The sequence below is a fragment of the Phyllobates terribilis genome, unplaced genomic scaffold (genome assembly GCF_046119375.1).
Source record: "Phyllobates terribilis strain yellow unplaced genomic scaffold, ASM4611937v1 Scaffold_5461__1_contigs__length_51528, whole genome shotgun sequence".
Taxonomy (NCBI): domain Eukaryota; kingdom Metazoa; phylum Chordata; class Amphibia; order Anura; family Dendrobatidae; genus Phyllobates; species Phyllobates terribilis.
This window is the reverse complement of record NW_027368208.1, coordinates 6997-27297: the sequence shown is the minus strand read 5'-3', so window position 1 is coordinate 27297 and position 20301 is coordinate 6997. Positions and strand designations below refer to the sequence as shown.

General features: G+C 37.7%; 1 protein-coding gene across 1 annotated transcript; it reads left to right on the top strand.

The window, feature by feature from the left end:
- The first annotated feature begins 18236 nt into the window (after positions 1 to 18236).
- On the top strand, positions 18237 to 19390 carry LOC141250224 (uncharacterized). The gene is made up of 3 exons (XM_073669891.1): positions 18237 to 18824; positions 19021 to 19161; positions 19271 to 19390. The coding sequence occupies exons 1-3, from the start codon at positions 18237 to 18239 to the stop codon at positions 19388 to 19390; spliced, it is 849 nt and encodes a 282-aa protein (XP_073525992.1).
- The last annotated feature ends 911 nt before the right edge of the window (positions 19391 to 20301 follow it).

Here is a 20301-nt window from a genome sequence, read left to right as displayed (position 1 = left end):
GATCAACAATTCTCAAGCTCAAACCTTCACTTTCAAGTGTAGAATTCTTGGATTCATGAAGCACTGAGGGGTGGCCGCGGCTATTGGATGGCAAGTGCGGTTTGTAAATTGAATTTTACTATGCCAGTTGTCATATACTGAGGGGCGGGTTTCGCTAACTTTATCTGAGACGGGAGCAATCAAACGCCAAACGCTTCTATCAGAGGGGGCGCGATTTCCATCTCCAAATTTCACGGTGATTTGTGTCTCGCAATGGAGATCATGGCTAATGGAGGGGCGGTCTTCATTAACAATTTTGGGGTTACACACAATCAAACAACGACGGCTGTTTGTGGAGTGGAGGGTGCTTTTCGAGCCATCGCCTTCTTCTTCACTCAGATTTGCTTCGAACTCTTCCCAGATACTTCCAAAATCCAATTCTCCTTTTTCCTCGAAACTCACAAGAATAGAACTCACATTTCAAATGTTAGTTTTCCTCTCCGTCTCTGAAGGAAATCAACTTTAAATCTACTATAAATTTTTCCCACAACCTGAGGCAATTGGCTAAGTTGTTGCTCGAGGTTCTCTGGACAAGCTTGTTTTTACGCTTGGTTTGCTTGAGCGGTTTTCTGATTCTCTTGTAACACCATATTTGCAGATGTCAACTGATTTGGTTTGCATTGATTTTGGTGTTTCTCTAAATCAAATCTCTCAACATCTCATCATAGCTAGAAGAAAAATTACGCATCGGTTCTTGAGGTTTGGGGACATTCTATGGTTTAGTTGGTGGATTCAACTGGTTCTCAATGTTACTCCACCTCAACTTGGGATGATTCCTTCAGGTTTTACTATACTAGCCATCAAACCTCGGCCTCTGTTGACCCAGTTAGAAACCCACAAAGTTTTTTCTTCTTGCATTGTGGCGCATGCATCGTTGGGGTTGTAATCATCATGAGAAACTCACAAGCCTTAGTCTACTGAAGCATACCTTTCAACTTCAATCTCCTAACTTCTTCCTTCAACAATGCCAAATCATTTAGATCAACATGTGACACATTTGCCACATCTTTCTTGCCTCTGCTTCTTCCATTATATTGTCTAGAGTCATTTGTCAAAGTTACAAAGATAGACAATGCTTCATGATGGGACATCTTCAGAATATTACCTCAACAAGCAGTGTTAACAATACGACGATCATCTTCTCTAAGACCACCATGGAGATAAAGGATCAAGTCATGCTCACAATAACCATGGTAGGGGAAACTTTTGACTAACTTCTTGAATCTTTCGTGATAATCTTATATCGACTCTTCATCAAATTGTGCAATGTTGCTTATATTCTTCTTCAGCTGATTGGACTTGATAACTGGAAAATACTTTGCTAGAAAAAAATTGAGCGCCAACTAGGTGGTGACACTTCCCGGTACAAGTGTGTGGTACTAGTCCTTGGCAGAATCCTTCAAGGAGAAGGAAAATGACCACATCATCATTTGTTCTTCATTAATGTCGGTAGGCCTAACACTTGTACAAACCTCAATAAGCTCATCAAGATGTTGGGTCGGGTCTCCTAATGTAGTTCCATAGAACTTAGATAGTAAGTGAACTTCCTCAGTCTTGAGCTCGAATTTCTGTCTATCGGGGAGCTCTGGGAATGCTACAACTCTAGTCTTCTCTCCAAGTAAGGTGCAGTCAAAGTCTCCAAAGTAATTATTCATCCTAGAACAAGGTTTACGATTTGAACTTCTTCTTCTTAAATCTCTGGCTCTGGATCAACAAACTACAAACCAACTCGCCTGCTTCCTCTTCCAAAGAAAAAGCTTAGACTTCCCTTTTTGTTCGGGTGAAATCTCGGTCAATCTCTATAATTAAAGAAACATAAGAAAAAGTAGCAGAACAGTGCGAACCATCGGATAGGTTCTAACGAGGATCAGAACAAAAGAAATCACAAAAATAATTAAAAATAAGATTGCCTCCCCAACAACGACTAATTTGACCATGGCATTTCGGCATGTCCTTAAATCAACCTGAATCGTTGTTCTCTGAAAATATATGAGGTTAAGCTCAATATAAATTCAAACAAGCATAAACTAACAAATAAGTAGTAAAGGAAAATTCCAGGTCAAATCCACAAGTATGTACCTTATTTTTATCAATTATTCTGATAAAATCAATTATGCAGATCAATGTAACAAAAGGGAATTCAATATTTGATTTTTTTTCTAGAAATAAGACAAAGCACAACTCGTGAAATATGATGGAGAAAGGCTTTTAGTAAAAGTGTTGTATCATTATTCAGTTGAATTGTTGATCATAGTAAATCCAAAGACCCTCCATTTCATGGAAATATTCTTCTTATTTCAATTCAAAATTAAATAGAATTTCAAGACGAGAATTATAATCATATCTACCTTAGTTAAACATGAAACCTTTAATGACTCAAACTAATAGAGGCAATAAGCAAGGAATATGCAGGATATGGTGGTAACAAAAATCAACTGGATACTAAGCTAGTCCATAATTCAATTCTCTACACAATGGACTAGATCAACCCGATACTAGTACGGCATGCTTGCTTCAACAGAATAGAATTGAACAACCCGATACTAACTATCCTAGGAAAATATAAATTAAACCAAATCCTCTATGATCATCCTAGAATTCAATCAATCAATCAATCAATAATCATTCAATACAAAAGAGAAGAAAACAACCAAAGCATAGGTAGAAATTGGATAAAATCAAATAATTACCTACTGAAAATTCAACTTTACTTTACTAAGAATATGGGAAATTAGTTCGACATACCAAAGTACAAAATCAAGTTCTGGTTTGGAGGCTTTTTTCATGCTCTAGAATGACATATGATCTAATTAGGTTGAAGCGACCTAAACTTATCAGTTAACCTAAAATAAAAATAACCATAAAATACAAATAACCATAAATAACAAAGTATCTGAAATAAGTAAAACAAGCAATAAAAAAATATCTTTGAAAAGCAAATACATAAAATAACTCCCAATCGTGTTGATGCACAAATCGTTGTCGCCATAGATAGAGCAGCGGGTGCGGTCAACGAAAATACGAGAATCTTCAGACGTGATTTGAACACCGGTCGCGGTAGATGTTATCGTGGGCCCCGTTCGATCAACTTTCGCTCCTTCAGCTTCTTCTCTTGATGTTCAATATGCACTTGTCTTGAATCTTCCTCCTCAACTCTTTATAGACCCTCAAAAATTATCATATATTACTTAAATGGTCAAAACACAACATGGACCAGATACGTAAAAACATGGCACAACTGTAAAATTATACTAAAATTGTGCTTATATACACATCATAAATGTGTATATCCACTGTTGTGTTAGGAGTAACAGTTGTCTAGAAAATTATCTCGGAATCTACCTAGGCATCTGAACTAAGAAGTTGTAAACTACTAGTGAACAGTCACGGTAAACCAGATAGAATAAATATTTAAAATAAGAGTGTATGAAGGTAATATTACAGAAACCTAAAAAATTATCCAAAATTTTAGCAAGGTTGAGAGGTTCGGTGTATCCGTACCCTTTTATTTTGGACTTGAGGGAACTGACTTCTTTGGATTTTTATTTGATACTTTATATCTCGGATTTATGTGGATATTGTGGTTGAAGGAGTGGAGGAGTGGGGTTTAATAATATGGATGTGTCTAATTCGAAGTGGAAGCATGTGAGCTGGGGCGTGAAAAAACTCACGGATCGCGGGTAGCTCACCAAAATCCGGATATCTTCCAAATAACTGGGACGGGCTGCGCACATGATTATACTCTAATGCCTTGCTTCCCAACTTATATCTCAACTAGAATGATGTTGGTAGATTTTTCATATCTTATGTTGGGTGATGTGAGCTATTTCATAGGACTTCTAGCATATTTTAGCATACATTTTATTGAAAAATGGAGTAACTTAGTGGAGTTCTGATGATTATCGATTGAGAGATGAGTTTATGATAATTAAGGATTATAATAGAATATGAGCTGTAATAGAAGATGAAGATATAGTTAAGAGTTTAGAAGATCAGAAGATGAAGAAACACCAGAAAATTCACACTTAGGCGTACAGGATAGCACAAACGGGCAAAATTCAACAGAAGGTTGGACGAGCCCCGCCTCTTTCTTTCCTCGACCCGCAGCTGGACCTGACTCAGAATTTTTGCACAGGATTATTTTAAACACTTTATTATTATTAATAATAGTTAGATATATATAGGTTTGGATATCTCTTATTAGACTTCTATTGTTTTTAAACTAGTTTAGTTTTAGTTATTTTCCAATTTTGCCCTTGGAAGAAGAGAGTTAAAAGCTTTTATTCTAAGGGAGGCAATTAGGGTTAGAGTTACATTTTTTTTCTTTCAACAAAATACTTTTCTTTGCCACCTATGAGAGAACTAAACTCCATTGTTATCTTGCCTAAAAGCTTGAAGCTTTTGACTATGTTATTGTGAGTATTTATACTCTAGTTTTAATTCTATCTTTGTTATTTTGATTCTCATTGATTAAACATTATTGTCTTTCATGACTTTATCTAGGAAGACCACTTAGATTTATAATTGATATTCATAGTACTAGGAATCACATATTTCAAGGAATAAGCAAATACAACTAATTGGTTCTGGTTGAGAATGTAAATTATAAGGTGAGAATCAATTGTATGCTAACAAGGATAAAAATATGATCAATGAACTACAACTCAAAAAAATACGATGACCAAGAACATTGTTGAATTGTTGAAAGTCATTAGATGAAGCAATACTCATTCCATCATTAAAGATTCAATCAAACATTCATTCGTCAATTACAACAAATCACAGAAAGAAATCCCCTTTTACACTTTCAATTACTTATTTAGTAATTCGTTTTAAGAAATTACTAGCTCCTTTTGGGATCAATCTTATGCGCAGTTGACAATCAAACTAATATACACCCAAGACAACCAATAAAAAAATGATAAGAAATTGTGCAAACTCAAGGAAAACTAATGCAGACTTATATTCACATCAACGCACACTCACTCATTGCAAACAAATAAACACTCATTTGAAATAAATAAATATTTAAACTACCCAATGAACAAACGAATGATAGGAAAATAATGCAGAATCGTTCACTTTGAACTAATATACACTACTTCACAAAAATAATGCACAATCGTTCACTTTGAACCAATATATACTACTTCACAAACTGATGCACACTCGCTAGCGAGAGCTATTAAAAAAGACGACCTATATGCAATCTCTATTCTCATTAAATGTTGCATTCTCAACGAAACCGGAACCAATTATAAAAGGATGTGGTTTTAGGTATAAATAGTGCTCATTGTGTAAAATTAGAGCAAATGTAGACCGTTGGATCACCTCCAAAAAATGATAGTCGGAGGCCTTTTTATACTTGTAGGAAAAAATATGTCGGAGACCCATTTATACATATCATAAAAATACACGTCGAAGGACCTTTTATGCATGTAAAAAAGTACACAATGGCGGCCCGTTTACACATGTTGAAAAAAGTACAAGCCGATGGCCCTTTAATGCATGTATATTATGCATGCACTTTAAGCACATAAGCATGCACTTTTGTAAGATAAGCATGCACTCTCAATGCAAAAACTTGAATTTGATTTTACATTAATTGTCAACTAAACTGGAATGGATTTCAAAAAATAAACATGCATTTTCAACATCTATGCCTACATTCAATACGCAAGCATGCACCTTTATCACATGCACTTTCAACACGTAAGCATGTATTTGTTAACTCATAAACCTGCACTTTTAATATATAAGTAAGAATTTTCAATACAAGCAATCATGTACTTTCAACACTTTAACATGCACTTTCAATACATAGATATACACTTTTAACACATGCACTTTCAACAAGTAAGCATGGATTTTCAACTCATAAACATGTACGTTTGGTGTATAAGCATGCTCTTTCAATAAACAAGCAATCATACAATTTCAACACATTAGCATGAATTTTTAATATACAAGCATGCACTTGTAAGACATGCATTTTTAACAAGTAAGCATGAATTTTCAATATATAAGGTTTCATTCTTTGGATACGGTGATATAGTAGTCATGTGGTGGTCCAATGGAAGTGGTGACCCAGAGGTGGTGGCGGCAGTCTAGAGGTGGTCCGGTTCCGATAGTGTAGGTGGTCTTACAGTTGGTGAGGTGCTCGAGTGGTTGGCCAACGATCAACCATTGAAAGGGCATGCTTATATATAAAAAGCACAAGCTTTTGTTTGAAAATACATGCTTACGTATTGAAAGTGCATGTTACAAAGGTTAATGTTTTTTTATTGAATGTATAAACATATGTATTGAAAATGCATGTTTATTTTTGAAATGCATTAAAGTGCAATTGACAACGCATCTAAATTCTAATGTAAGTTTATGTTCTGAGAATTCTTGCTTATGTGTGAAAAGTGCATTGTTATGTATGCTAATGTGTTAAACGTGCATCGAACTAGGTATGCATAAAAGGGCCTCCGACCTGCAATTTTTGGAATGCATAAAAAACCTAATGGCTTGGCATGCATAATTAAAAGGGTCACCGACTTGCATTTTTTAACTGATCCAACGGTCTAGATTTGTTCTAATTTTACACCTTAAGTCCCCAATTCTCGTGACTCTACAGTTATGCTTTAATACTAGACACTCGCCATTGTGAACCAATGCACACTTTCACAAATAGATGCCCACTCGCTAGCGGGAGTTGTTAAAAAGATAACCTATATGCAATCTCTATTCTCAAAGCCAAGAGGCATATTCTATTTATAGAGTAATGCCATTCGGTTTAAAGAATGTTGGGACAACTTTCCAGCGCATGATAAACACTCTGTTCAAAGACCTAATTGGGAAGACGATAGAGGCATACATAGACAACATGGTTATCAAGAGAAAGAAGCATATTTCATATTTGATGGACCTGCAAGTTGTCTTTGACATTCTTGAGGCATCCAGACTTAGGATAAACGCGATAAAGCGTGCTTTTGGCATCGGTTCTAGAAAAATATTGGGGCATCTAGTCACCAAGCGCGGAACTGAGGCTAGCCCAGACTAAACAAAACCTATCCAAGCTATATAGAGTCTCTGAAATGTGAAAGAGCTCCAGTGGCTTACATCAATGGTAGTTGCACTGAACTGATTCATTAACAAATCTTCTGAGAGATGTAGTGCATTCTTTAAGTTGCTAAAAGGTGATTGTCTGTTGCAGTTGGATGACGAATTTGAGCAAGCCCTCAATGAGTTTGGAAGACATTTGCAAGAGTCGCTGATATTGTCAGTCGTGCTCGATGGAGAAGAACGAATACTGTAGTTGGCTTTTCCAAACCGAGCAATAAGGGCAGTTATAACAAGATTTGACAAGGTGAGACAACGACCGGTGTACTACGTTAGCAAAACCCTGATATGTCCAGAAACAAGGTAACCCTCCATGGAAAAGCTTCTCCTAGCACTTATAGTTGTTGTGATAAAGATCAACCACTACTTCCATGCACACAACATCAAGGTCGTCACGACGTAGTCCCTCAAGTCACTCTTTTGATGATCGGACTTGTCAAGTAGGGTAGCCAAGTAGGCAGTCACACTAGGGCAATACGAAATAGAGTTCACTCCTAGAAGCGCGATTCAGGCTCAAGTGCTGGAGGACTTTCTGACCTTCTCCATTGAGCCAGAAGTAAAGTCACATACAGGGAAACTTCAAGTCAAACAACAGGGAACTTGGGAGCTCTTGGTCGATGGCGCCAAAATCTGGCGTGTAGCCGGTGTAGGGTTAGTCTTGATCTCCCACACTGGAGATATAATTAGGAAAGCCATAAACTTAGGGTTTGAGGCCACCAACAACGAAGCTGAATATGTGGCTTTAATCCTTGGACTCATCGATTTTAGTGTCATCTGACTCCAAATTATCATCAACTAGATTTTGGGAGATTATGGCGCTAAGAACACCAGAATTCTTTCCTACCTCGAGAAAGCTCTAAATATCCCTAGCAAGCTTCACCGAATACTCTATGAATCAAATTCCACGAGATCAGAAGGAAATACAAGATGCACTAGCCACACCGACTTCGTCTAGTATTTACAAATCTGACTTGTTCATCAAGATTAACACACTTCAGATGCCCAACATCGAATCGGAAGAGGCACTGCCTGAGGATGTGGAGCCCAGTTGGATGGACCCAATCCTCGACTTCCTAAAGTCAGGCATTTTTCCCACAGATAAGAAGGAGGCACACCTCAGTAGACTCAAGGTTTTGTTGGAGGGTATTCTGCATCATCGATCATTCTTAGGGCCGGACTTGAGATGCATCCCACCTTCTGAAGTCGAGGACGCTCTTTACGAGCTTGATGAGGACGTTTACGGAGTCCACGCGGCCAGCCGAACCATATCCAACATAGCGCGCAAACAAGGTTTCTGGTGGCCTTACATGAAAAAGGACGCATAGTGATAAGTCAAGAAATGTGGCAAGTGCTAACGGTTTGCCAAGCTCATTCGGAAACCCGCATGGAATCTCCATATGCTTACGAGCTCTTGGCCCTTTGTGCAATGGGGACTTGATTTCGTAAGATCTTTCCCTACGACTCTGGGAACAAGCGTTTTACAGTAACTACCACATATTACTTCACCAAGTGCAAGGTTTATGGTGGCCTTACATGAAAAAGGAAACAGAGTGCTACGTCAAGAGATCTGGCAAGTGCTAACGCTTTGCCAAGATCATCCGGCAACCCTAGGGGATCTCCATCCAATTACCAGCCCTTGGCCCTTCGTGAAATGGGGACTGGATATCGTAGGACCTTTCCCTATGGCTCCGGGGAACAAGCGTTTTATAGTAAACGCTAAAGATTATTTCACCAAGTGGGTGGAGGCCAAACCCTTGGCAAATATTCGGGACATGGACATAATTAAATTCGTTTAAGAGTCCATCATTACCTGATTTGGGATCCCTTATGCATTAATTTCAGATAACGAAACTCAATTCAGCTGTGCAGATTTCAAGTATTATTATACAGGATTCAAAATTTTAAAAAATTATTCTTTTGTTTCTTATCCGCATGTGAATGGTCAAGGTAAGACCACTAAAAAGGCAATCGTAGACGGGATCAAGAAGTGATTGGACTAGTCGAAGGGAAAGTGGGAAAGGACCGCCCGATAGTCCTATGGGCCCACTGCATTACTCCGATACGATCCAACCGTGAGTCAACGTTCAAACATGCCTATGGCACAGACGCGGTCATTCCCATCGAGGTAGGACTACTAGGATTTAGGACGACAACATTTCATCAAGGTGGGAATGACAAGGCTCTTGAGGTGAACCTGGACTTCCTCTCAAAGAGAAGAGAGGCTGTCTCCATCAGGCAAGCAGCATACCAGCAAGAGCTCGTGAAAGCCCATGGGTGGCATATCCGATGGCGTCCAATCATAGCAGGAGACTTTGTCCTTCGCCAAATCCTCCAAAACACAAAGGATCCGGAAGAAGGGAAGCTCAAATCCTACTGGGAGGGACCATAAGGGGTCATTGAGGACACGGGCACCGGCTCCAAAAGATTAAAGGACATGGACTAGAAGGCGATTCCACGCACTTGGAACAATGCTAGTCTGGAGAAGTTTTATGTATAGACGCGACATGGGAACTCTTTTTCCTTTTCGATCGGTTTTTCCCATGATGTTTTCCGACGAAGAGGTTTTAGAGAGTCCCTGGGGTAATTTTTGCCTTGACCTTTTAGCGTACTTTTTTTGTTTTTCACATGTCTACTGTTTCATGAATAGTTGGTGTTATTTGCAATTTCTTTCGTCATGGATGATTGCATGTTTTTTTGCCTCTGTCATATTTATAATGGATGATATGAATGTGAATGATTTTATTGTGTGATATTCTTGTCCTTTTAATCAATTGTAAAACTCACAGTGATGGGATTTGAATGAGCTCGATTACTTTGAGTGTTCAAGATATCATCATATCGAGTTCTCGTAATACCACATTGGGGCATAGGCGTCGTGAAGACGTGTAGGGTGCGTCGAGACTTCCCTAGGCGGATAAGATCGGACGTGTTCCTAGATAAGGCAAGGAGAATGACCCGATATCGAGATTCTAGATCTGATTGGATTCGTCTCACCGCACTCTAGAACGACGAACACTAAGTTTGGGTCTTTAATACTGAGAGCATCCAAAACCCAAGGGACAACATGATAGGACCGAATTTTAACATACATATAATTAGGATTTAATCATTTAGTGAATTAAATCCTAATAAGAATTTTCCTTAGCCAAGATTTGGGATTTTAAAATTCAAAATTAAATAAATTAAATACTAGCTAAATCATCAATTTTTATTAAAAAAGTGGATCCTTAAGTGGAAGAGGTGGCTTATGAATTTAATTAATTGATTAATAACTCATCTTCAATGTAAATAAAAGGTACATTCAGTTTTAATGCAGACATCATCTTCTACATCATTGTTACACCATTGAGAGCTTGAGTAAAACATAAGGGTGTGTTCGGATAGTTATGTTGTTGCTGCTGTTGTTGTTGTTGTTGATGCTAATGTTGATGCTGGTATTTATTATAGGAATAAGGATCTGGTGAAAACAATCCTTATGGTGTGAAGTGCGAACTTTCTCGGGTACACATATAACACACTAATGTTCACATATAACACGCTAATGTTCACATCTAAAGGGATAAAAAAATCACCCAGAAAACGTAAAAAAAATAAAAATAACAGTTCACCATTAATTACAAAAATGCCACCATGTGGATTCATTAAAAAACCCATCTTTTAATCTCAGCCCTCCATTTTCTAATCTAATGGTTCAACATGCTTCGCACTTCACACCATAAGGGTTGTTTTCACCGGAACTCACCTCTTTATTATAGATGTTGATGTTGTTACTTTTATTTGTACTTATTTTCTGTTTACACGTGCGGTATGTCAGTGCTGGAAAAAATGAAAAACATAACAAAATATCCAAAATACCCTCAAATAAATACTGAAATACAAAATTACCCTTAATGGATATTATAACCCTAACCTTAAAACACATTCACATGCATTCTTCTCCTCACCATTGCGTCGTTCCTGTCTTCAACTGAGGGGAGTTGCGCCATTCATCTCCACCAGCATCAGGTCGCCGCTCTCGCCTCATCTCCGGTCGACGATCTCGGCGAATCTCCAGTCGGTGTTCAACCTCGCCAAATTTCAGTCCTCCAGCTTTGAATTCTCCATTCAGCAGGATGCCGATTTTCAATTCTCCATTCACCAGGTTTTAAACAGCAACTCTTCTGTTTCAATTCGCAACCCTTTATTTCATCACTTTGCTGGTTGTATGAGACTGGCTTTTCTGGGTTATTAGTGTTATTAGTGTTATTAGTCTCTGGGTTATATATATTTGAATATCTGTGAATCTATGCTGAAATATGAGGTATTGAATATGTGTTAATCTTTGCAGGTTTCATTTTATCACTTGACTAGTTTTATGTGTTAATCTCTGCTCCGTAATAAATGCAATTATGTGGTTGTATGTGAAATATGAAGTTTGTGGCTAGTTTTTGAAATTCAATTTGAATATGAGCTAGTTTACTATGTACATGTAGTTGAAATAGGAGCTTAACTGGTTGAATGTGAAATATGTAGTTTGTGGCTTGTCTTTCCAATTCACTTCACCACTTGAAGTGTTGTTGAATATGAGTTAATTTACTCTCACAATGGATGAAGGGGATTTTGATACACAAAATGGAAAGGGAAAGGGAAAGGGAAAGGGAGAGGGAAAGGGATCTGCGAAGGCAACTGGAAAGGGTAAGGGAATTGCTACTGAATAGGGTGCTGAGAAGGAGAAGACGTATAAATGGACTCTCACAAGTTGTCTAATTTTTTGAATCCCTAAAATATTTTAGATCAACTAATGGATTCAATGTGTCGTGGAGATGGGAGAATGTATGTACTGACTTTTATAAGAGGTCTAAGCAAAATATCTCTTCGAAGACTGCCCAAAACAAATTTAACAGTCAAAGAAAGCTTTGGACTAGTTGGGGTAAAATCAGATATTTGGAGAGCGATATGGGATGGGATGAGCTTACAGTAAAATCATTGCCGATGAGGGGTGGTGGCAGAAAAAGAGATTGGTAAGATTGATTTGCAGATTTACACATTAAAATTTGAATATATGTGTCCATTATAATTGAATATTAGGTGTTTAGGAGTTGGGAAAGGAGTACGCAACCTTTAGGAGAAACGGTGTGAATCCTGAGTTCTGTGATTTGTCAGATGAAATTTACGGTTCTTATGCTGCAAGTGGGAAACACGTTGTTTCTGCATCAATGGGTGCAAATTATGTGCCTATGTTGCCCGGTATTGAAGGAATTGAAGCATCCGAAATCAATGAAGGTGATAACATTGTATATGGTAACATATATTTTAATTTTGAAGTTATACGTCAGTATTCGAAAAGAATTCCAATATTATCCTTCTTTTGGAACAGAGGATGAAGAGCATGAAGAAGACGTTAACACAAACTTTACAAATATAGACACTCAATCAACTCCTGAGTCACATGTTGGAATAGAAACTTCAAGGGCTGCTCCAAAAGCGGGACGACAGGACAAGAAAAGAAGAAGACCATTATCAGCAGTTGTGGTGATGCAAGAGAATATAGCCTCCCTTGCAGAATCGCAGAAGGAAATGGTAGCATTGATGAGGAAAGACATAGAAGGGGTTAATGAAAAAGCTTACGATGAGGGAATTAAGGTACTTGAGCGTCTAGTTGACAATTGCATCATTGAAGCCGAATCTAGGGTGTGGTGTTTCGTGATGACAGTGTTGCAAAAGCCAAATAAGCTCCACACTTTCATGAAGATCATAGAGCAGAGTGGCTGAAGCATGAGTGTGTGAGAGAGATGGGACCCGAGTAGTATAGTTAGATAATCTTGTAGTTCAGTTGTAGAGTTTTTGGTGAATTGTGATGTTAAGACATTGAATATTTGGTGATTTCATGCATGTCGTAGTGAGAATGGCTTTTTGTGTTGATGATTTTACTGAAGATGCAGGATTATAAGCTCACTTTATCAATTGTGTATGGATGATAGTTTCGCAGTCAGTTGTGCTCCTATTTTGTTGCTTCTGTTTTGATTTTTAGGTGATTGTACTATTTTTAGGTGCTTAATGTGCGGCTGGTGTGTTTATGATGGCCTTTGTTTGTAATTGTGCTGCACAATGATGTGTTCGGCTGATTGTGCTGCCTTTTTATGCATTGTTTGTGGAAAGTTTTGTGCAACATTACAGTTTGTGCAACAGTTTTGTGCAGCTGGTGTTTTTATGATGGCCTTTGTTTATACGAATGGTCCCTGAGCTTGCCTTGTTCCATTGTAGTCCTTGCATAATTAGTGTGGATTTGTACAACATTATTTAAATGTTGATTATTTTGTGCTGATTCCAAATATTGCAGGCTTATTAAAGTAAGATGGCTAGACATGGTTGTAGGGATAAGCTTAAGGCCAATGCGAGAAACGAGAAGAAACTCAGGAAGAAGTGGTATCCTTGTGTGAAGGTGTGGATATACATGGACGTAGGAGCACTTTCAATGTACAATACGAGGTACTTAATTAAGGTTCCATGTTTTGATTCAATTAAAAGTGGTATTATGTGGATGAATGAGATAATGGGTTCACAATCAGATGTTAGATGCTTGAATGCATTTAGAATGGAGAGGCATCTATTAGATGGCTTATGTATGGATTTGATGAATTACGGCCTTACACCATCTAGAAATATGAGCATATTAGAGAAAGTTGGGATTTTTCTCTACATGATTGCTTTAGGAGCATCAAATAGAGTTGTATGTGAGCGTTTCAATGATCTGGAGATACTAGTAGTCGGGTTATTCATGAGGTTCTTGATACTTTGGTTGGATGACATAATGGATTTAACGGTCTTGTGCGGAAGCTTTTACAACCACGGGATAGACATTTTAGAGAAGTTCCTATGAAAATTCAATGTCAAGATAGGTACGACTTGTTCAAGGTATGTGTTCTGTATTTGGTTTACGTCATCTTTGAATTTATAGAATTGATAAGTTAATTAGTATTCTTACATTTTAGAATGACGAATGTAAGATGCAATTGGGTCATAGATGGGACACACATTGATGCATGTATACCCGAAGCGGAGCAATACCCATTCTTTGGGCGAAATAAATATTGTTCATTTAACGTAATGGGAGTGTGCGACTTAGAAATATATTTCACCTTTGTACATACATGGTGGGAAGGTAGTGAACATGGTGCTCGGGTGTTTGATCATGCAGTTAATACATCAGGTTTTAACTTCCCACACCCACCTCGGGGTAATATACTTGGTATATTTTCACTTGAATTTGGTTGTTACACATTTATAGATGTTGATAAAACGTTAAAATTTTCAGGTAAATATTATCTCTTGGACAAAGGGTATGCGGATAAGCATGGTTATATGGTTCCATATTCCAAAGTGAAATATCACAAGTCACAATTTCAAAGAGAGGTCCCACAAAACGCTAAAGAAGGATTCAACCGGATCCATTCGTCTTTACAAACTACAATTGAAAGATGTTCTGGAGTACTCAAAAGAAGATGACAGATTTTAAAGAGTATGACCAGATTTCACATTAGCACACAAAATGACCTTATTGTAGCATGTTTTGGTATCCACAACTAAATTCTACAACACAATCGGAATGACTCATTCTTAGAGCACGGCGAGGTGGAGGAACCTGGTCCATTACGTCGGGAGGAAAGAGGAACTGCCGATCTTCCAGGTGGTATGTCTGCACTTCGAATTCAAATTGCAAGAGAGATATGGGCAAACAAATCAAAATATCTATGACAAGTTTTCGTAACTGCTTCAAGTTGATTAGTATTGTCTTCTTTAACATGCTTGCACTCTAAACTTGTAGCTTTTATCATCATCCATTTTGTGTAACTTGTATTATTTCTATCTTTTAAAGTTAACAACTTGACATTACTGGGAAGTGATATTACATATGTGTTGCCACAGATACAACATACTTCATAAAAAGCAAATTAGGAATGTAAAAAGATCTGAAATTGATAGTAATGGGTGCACTGGTTCTAGGCACAACTTATGGGTTCCTTGGAAAGACGAGACCACATTGTTCTATCGTGGAATAATGCATGTCAGTATTGCGTAACGATCCAAATTCAGGATGAATCTACAAAAAAAAATGATAATGAGCAAACAATCCCATCATTAGCTAGACTTCCTGTGTAACATTAACTTACCGGAAGACTGTATTCCCACCATGCATCATCAATAAGGGGACGTTGTGTCTCAGGATGACGAGGAACAATTTCCATCATTTTTTTCCATTTACGCCATCTTAGCTTCATAGCTATCATTTTTTAAGGAACTTGCTTTCAAAGCGTGCACACGTCATGTCCCCAAAATGATTGGCAATGACTTCCCATTGATATCGTCCGAAATTGCCGAATCCTTCTTGACTCAGGTTGATAATCTCAAGTAAATGATCATTATATTCTTCCAACCAAACCAATTCCATCTGCAAAAATGTATTTAAATACTTGTTATGCATGATTGCAAAATAAAAAACATAATGATCGAACAACAAACTAGAAAATTAACATCTTAGATTATGGTGCTTGGTTTGTTGCTACCACAAGATGCAAAGAGTAAAGTGTGGTGAATACAAAACTTATATGCACACATATATATACTACTGGAGTTACGAATTGACACTACAATAAGGTCTTTTCAAGTGCACAATACATTGATTGCAGAAGTTGGACCGTCAGAAACAAAGTGACATAATAATAATGACTTTTCAACTACACACTACATTGATTGCAAAATCTAGACCATCAGAAATTAAAAGACATAACAATAAGGTCATTTCAACTCACAATACATTGATTGCAATAGTTGGAAACATGACAATACACTAAGGCCTTTTGTACTACAAACTATTACAATGATGTGTTTTCAATTCCCAATTAATGTTAACTTAGAAACCGAAATAAAACATTACACAACACGATAATTAAAACACTGACACCCCAAACAAACCACGAAACCTTGATAAACCTTTTCAGTTCATCACGCTCGAAACAAACCGTGTCACGGGCACTTGAAATACTTGTAACTATGTTGCTTAGCTCATCAATCATAACATCAGAAGCCATTACTTGACTTTCCAACACCAAAATCCTTTCTCATTGTTCTATACATAACGGTTCAATGGAACAAGTACATAATGGATGAGGTAGGTAATTGTATCTTGTAAGCCTCTTGAAAATAAGGGGCAGATTTACCTTTAAAACTGACAATAGACAAAAGGGCTAATGAGTTTGATTGTAAATGCAACACTATCAAACATAATAGATGTCAAAGTATGACACTTACAAGACTGACACAACTCTACTTGTTGCACATGTACAATGCCACTTACACAAATGAGATTAGTTTTACAACATGACATAAATGTAATGAGAAGGATTAAAACCCAAACAAAAGGTTGACAACAAGGTCTGCATGCTGAAAAATGAATAGCATTGAAACCCAAAGAGAAGGATGATAACAAGATCAAGATGTAACAAACTAACCGTGTGTTTTTTAGTTGGTACTGTCAAGAAATCCAAAATGAACACTCAAAACGACTAACCAACCACTTGACTTTATAAGTCAGTACAATAGAACTGTAAAGACAAAAGGGCTAATCAAGATGTGGCTTCTTCCACTCTAATCTCTATATATTTTAATGTACTGATTTTTTAAGTCAGTACAATAGAACTGTAATAGATCAATCTCAACTTGGTAGTACTGCAAATAAACTAATATGCCTCAACACATCAACATTTGTTTTACAAAGCAGATTTAAAACAACACAACAACTCATCATTTTTAAGCATTCAATTATGAAATTGAGCAAGAGAAACCAAAGGAAGCCTATACAACCAAATCACAACTATACAACTACAACAACTTCCAATCCATTACACCCATCACACCAAAGGCTAATACAAGTTTGATGACGAAATCTAAAACATCATTTAGCAGACTGAACATATAGCTACCACTTTCGAGATGGATAGCTCACCTACCATTTCATTTGCTCAAAACATGCACAAGATTGTATTAATTGATAGTGCAAAAAGAATGAAGAGGAGAAGGACGAGTAATACATAAGACAAATGCAACCCTACTCATTTTACAGTCCAATTGAAATTCTACAAACACATTAACCCTAATTCAGCAGTTCAACTAATGAAGAGGAGAAGGACGAGCAGTGTACTGACCTGGAACTCAACGAAGAGGAGAATGAAGAGGAGAACGATGAGGAGAGCGAAGATTAGGAAAAATCTGACCTAGAAATTAGGAGAACGAATGAACAGGAGAATGAAGAGGGTTAAACAAAAGGAAAATCGGGAGGGAGAAGACGAACCTGGAGTTGTAGACGGCGGAGACACTCACTGGCAACGAGAGGAGGAATGCGTTGATGAAGAAGGAAGAACCAAGGTATCGGGGAGAGAGAAGGGTAGGAAGAACTGAGGTATCGGGGAGAGAGAAGGGTAGAATTGCACAAATTATTTGCCAACCTACTTCTTTTTCCTTGAAAGTATGTATGGAATGCTTTCAATTTTAATGAAAATAAGTACTTTCAAGTACTTTTTTTTTGGTTTTTTAATAGAAAAAACGAACGAGTCTAAATGTTACTTATTTTCGAAAATAAAATAAAATAAGTACCCAAAAGTACTTATAAAAATCCAACTGAACATACCCTAATTCGGGGTCGGAGAGTCTCTCTAGAGACTTCATCCCGAGCCCTCATCAATTCTATTACTTTTACAACGATTATTTTGATTGGGGAATCAAATCTTACCCAAATCAAGCTATCAATCGATCACAATCATTGACATTTAACAAATGACAATTACACACTCAAATGCAGAGCACATTTCGATTATATTTAACCGACCAAAAATGGGCGGCAATGCTCCAGTACTAAAGTAATGTTTAATCTATAGTTCAATTCCATAATCAATCGTCAATCATTTCATCACCCTTCCCTTCAAACAGCTCCAGAAAAAAACTCAATAAATACCACTCACTTTCACGTTCCACCCAATCCACTTTCACCTCAAGCCACAATAGCCATTCGCCCTCCTCAGAGCTTTACTCCCCTGTCTAATTGAGAGCATCCAACGATGGCAAAAGATATGGAGGTCGGAGAGCAAAGGGACTACGAGGACCCACCACCAGCCCCACTAGTAGACATGGATGAGCTGGCCAAATGGTCCTTATACAGAGCCGTCATAGCCGAGTTCATAGCCACGTTGCTGTTCCTCTACATCACCGTTCTAACCGTGATAGGCTACAAGAGCCAGAGCGACACCACCCGCGGCGGCGACCAGTGTGGTGGTGTCGGAATTCTGGGCATCGCGTGGGCCTTTGGCGGCATGATCTTCGTCCTTGTCTACTGCACAGCCGGCATCTCTGGTGGCCACATAAACCCCGCGGTGACGTTTGGGCTATTTGTGGCGAGGAAGGTGTCGTTGGTCCGAGCCATCTTGTACATGGTGGCGCAGTCCCTTGGGGCCATTTGCGGAGTTGGGCTCGTCAAGGCTTTCCAAACGGCCCATTATGATGAATACGGAGGTGGTGCTAACGAGCTGGCGGCCGGATACAGTAAGGGAACTGGACTGGCGGCTGAGATCATCGGCACGTTCGTGCTTGTCTACACCGTCTTCTCTGCCACCGACCCCAAGCGTAACGCTAGGGACTCCCACGTCCCCGTAAGTCTAATTCATAACTATTATTAAAATGTGACACAGTTTCAGTTTTGAACAAATTTTCGATAAAAACATACTTTATAATAAGAAATGTGAATTGATTAAAATAAAGTTTAAATTTGTTATGTTAAGATACGTTTTTCCTTAATCTTAAACCCTCAATTCAACTATACTAATTATGTGGCGGGAACATAAATAGGTTTTGGCACCACTTCCAATTGGGTTTGCGGTGTTCATGGTCCACCTTGCCACGATTCCGATCACCGGAACCGGAATTAACCCAGCTCGGAGTTTTGGAGCTGCCGTCATCTACAACGACAGCAAGGCTTGGGATGATCACGTATGTTCTTATCTATATGCTGATTGATACCAACCATATTTTATTGAATGCGATAATATTTTTAATATAGTTGTTAGATTAAGGTAATTGATTATGTATACATGTACAGTGGTTATTCTGGGTTGGTCCAATGATCGGAGCGGCCATAGCAGCTATCTACCACCAATATATACTCAGAGCAAGTGGGTCCAAGTCACTTGGCTCCTTCAGGAGTGCCTCCAACATCTGATCAGCGCTCAATTTCAATCACAACCGTACATTACTCAACTAGGTCAACTGCTGCAGTGATGATTTTAGAAGTGATATCGTAAATATGATTGTCTCAGTTTCTGGAGTGCTTCATATCCGGTGGTTCTTCTACGCAGCATTTGTCAAATGAAATGTAATGTCCAATAACTGGAAGCTTTAAGGATAATGAATGAATAAATATGAATATGTTGCATGGAAATGGAAATATGAAACGGTAGCGGCAAATGGTATTTCTAAAAAATAGTACAACGGTGAGGGTTAGTCATGTTTGACTATATAGTTCGTGTGGACTGTGGATGTGTAGATTATAGTAATATATAAATATATTACTTGAAAATATATCAGTACATTACAAGAGAGTGTATCGGTATACTTGGTAGTATATTCACAACTAAGTAGTTGAAAAGTGTACTAGTAATGTGCTGAAAAGTGCACCAGTTATATGTGTCTACACAAAAAAATAGTCTGTACCGTAAACATCTTCGTAAAACAGAAAGAGAGGAAATGCGGCTATATAAATTATATATTATTTTAAAACTATTGATTATTTATTATTTTTACATTAGTAAGTTCACATATAACTTAACCTAACGACATATAAAAACAAATTAACAGAAAATTGTCCAAAACATTCAAACAAATTAACTCATTCTATGTTCTAACTGTAAAACGAGATAATAACATTGAATCAAATGCTAATACGTTAATACCCTAATTTCCAAAACCAAGTGTAGGAAGAGACTAATTATAAACTATCAAATTATAATAATATCCAAGCTAAACTGCTAATTGGTGAAGTATAAAGCTCTGAACCACAAATTTAAAGTTTCAATTTCAAACAATTAGAAAATGCAGGGTCTGTTTCAAAAAATACAATAAAACACAGGGTCG

Excerpts from the sequence above, each read along its gene's own strand:
- LOC141250224 (XM_073669891.1), top strand. The coding sequence starts at position 18,237 with ATGGCAAAAGATATGGAGGTCGGAGAGCAAAGGGACTACGAGGACCCA. Across the intron at positions 18,825-19,020 it reads CTAGGGACTCCCACGTCCCC|GTTTTGGCACCACTTCCAAT; the intron begins GTAAGTCTAATT and ends GAACATAAATAG. Across the intron at positions 19,162-19,270 it reads GCAAGGCTTGGGATGATCAC|TGGTTATTCTGGGTTGGTCC; the intron begins GTATGTTCTTAT and ends ATACATGTACAG.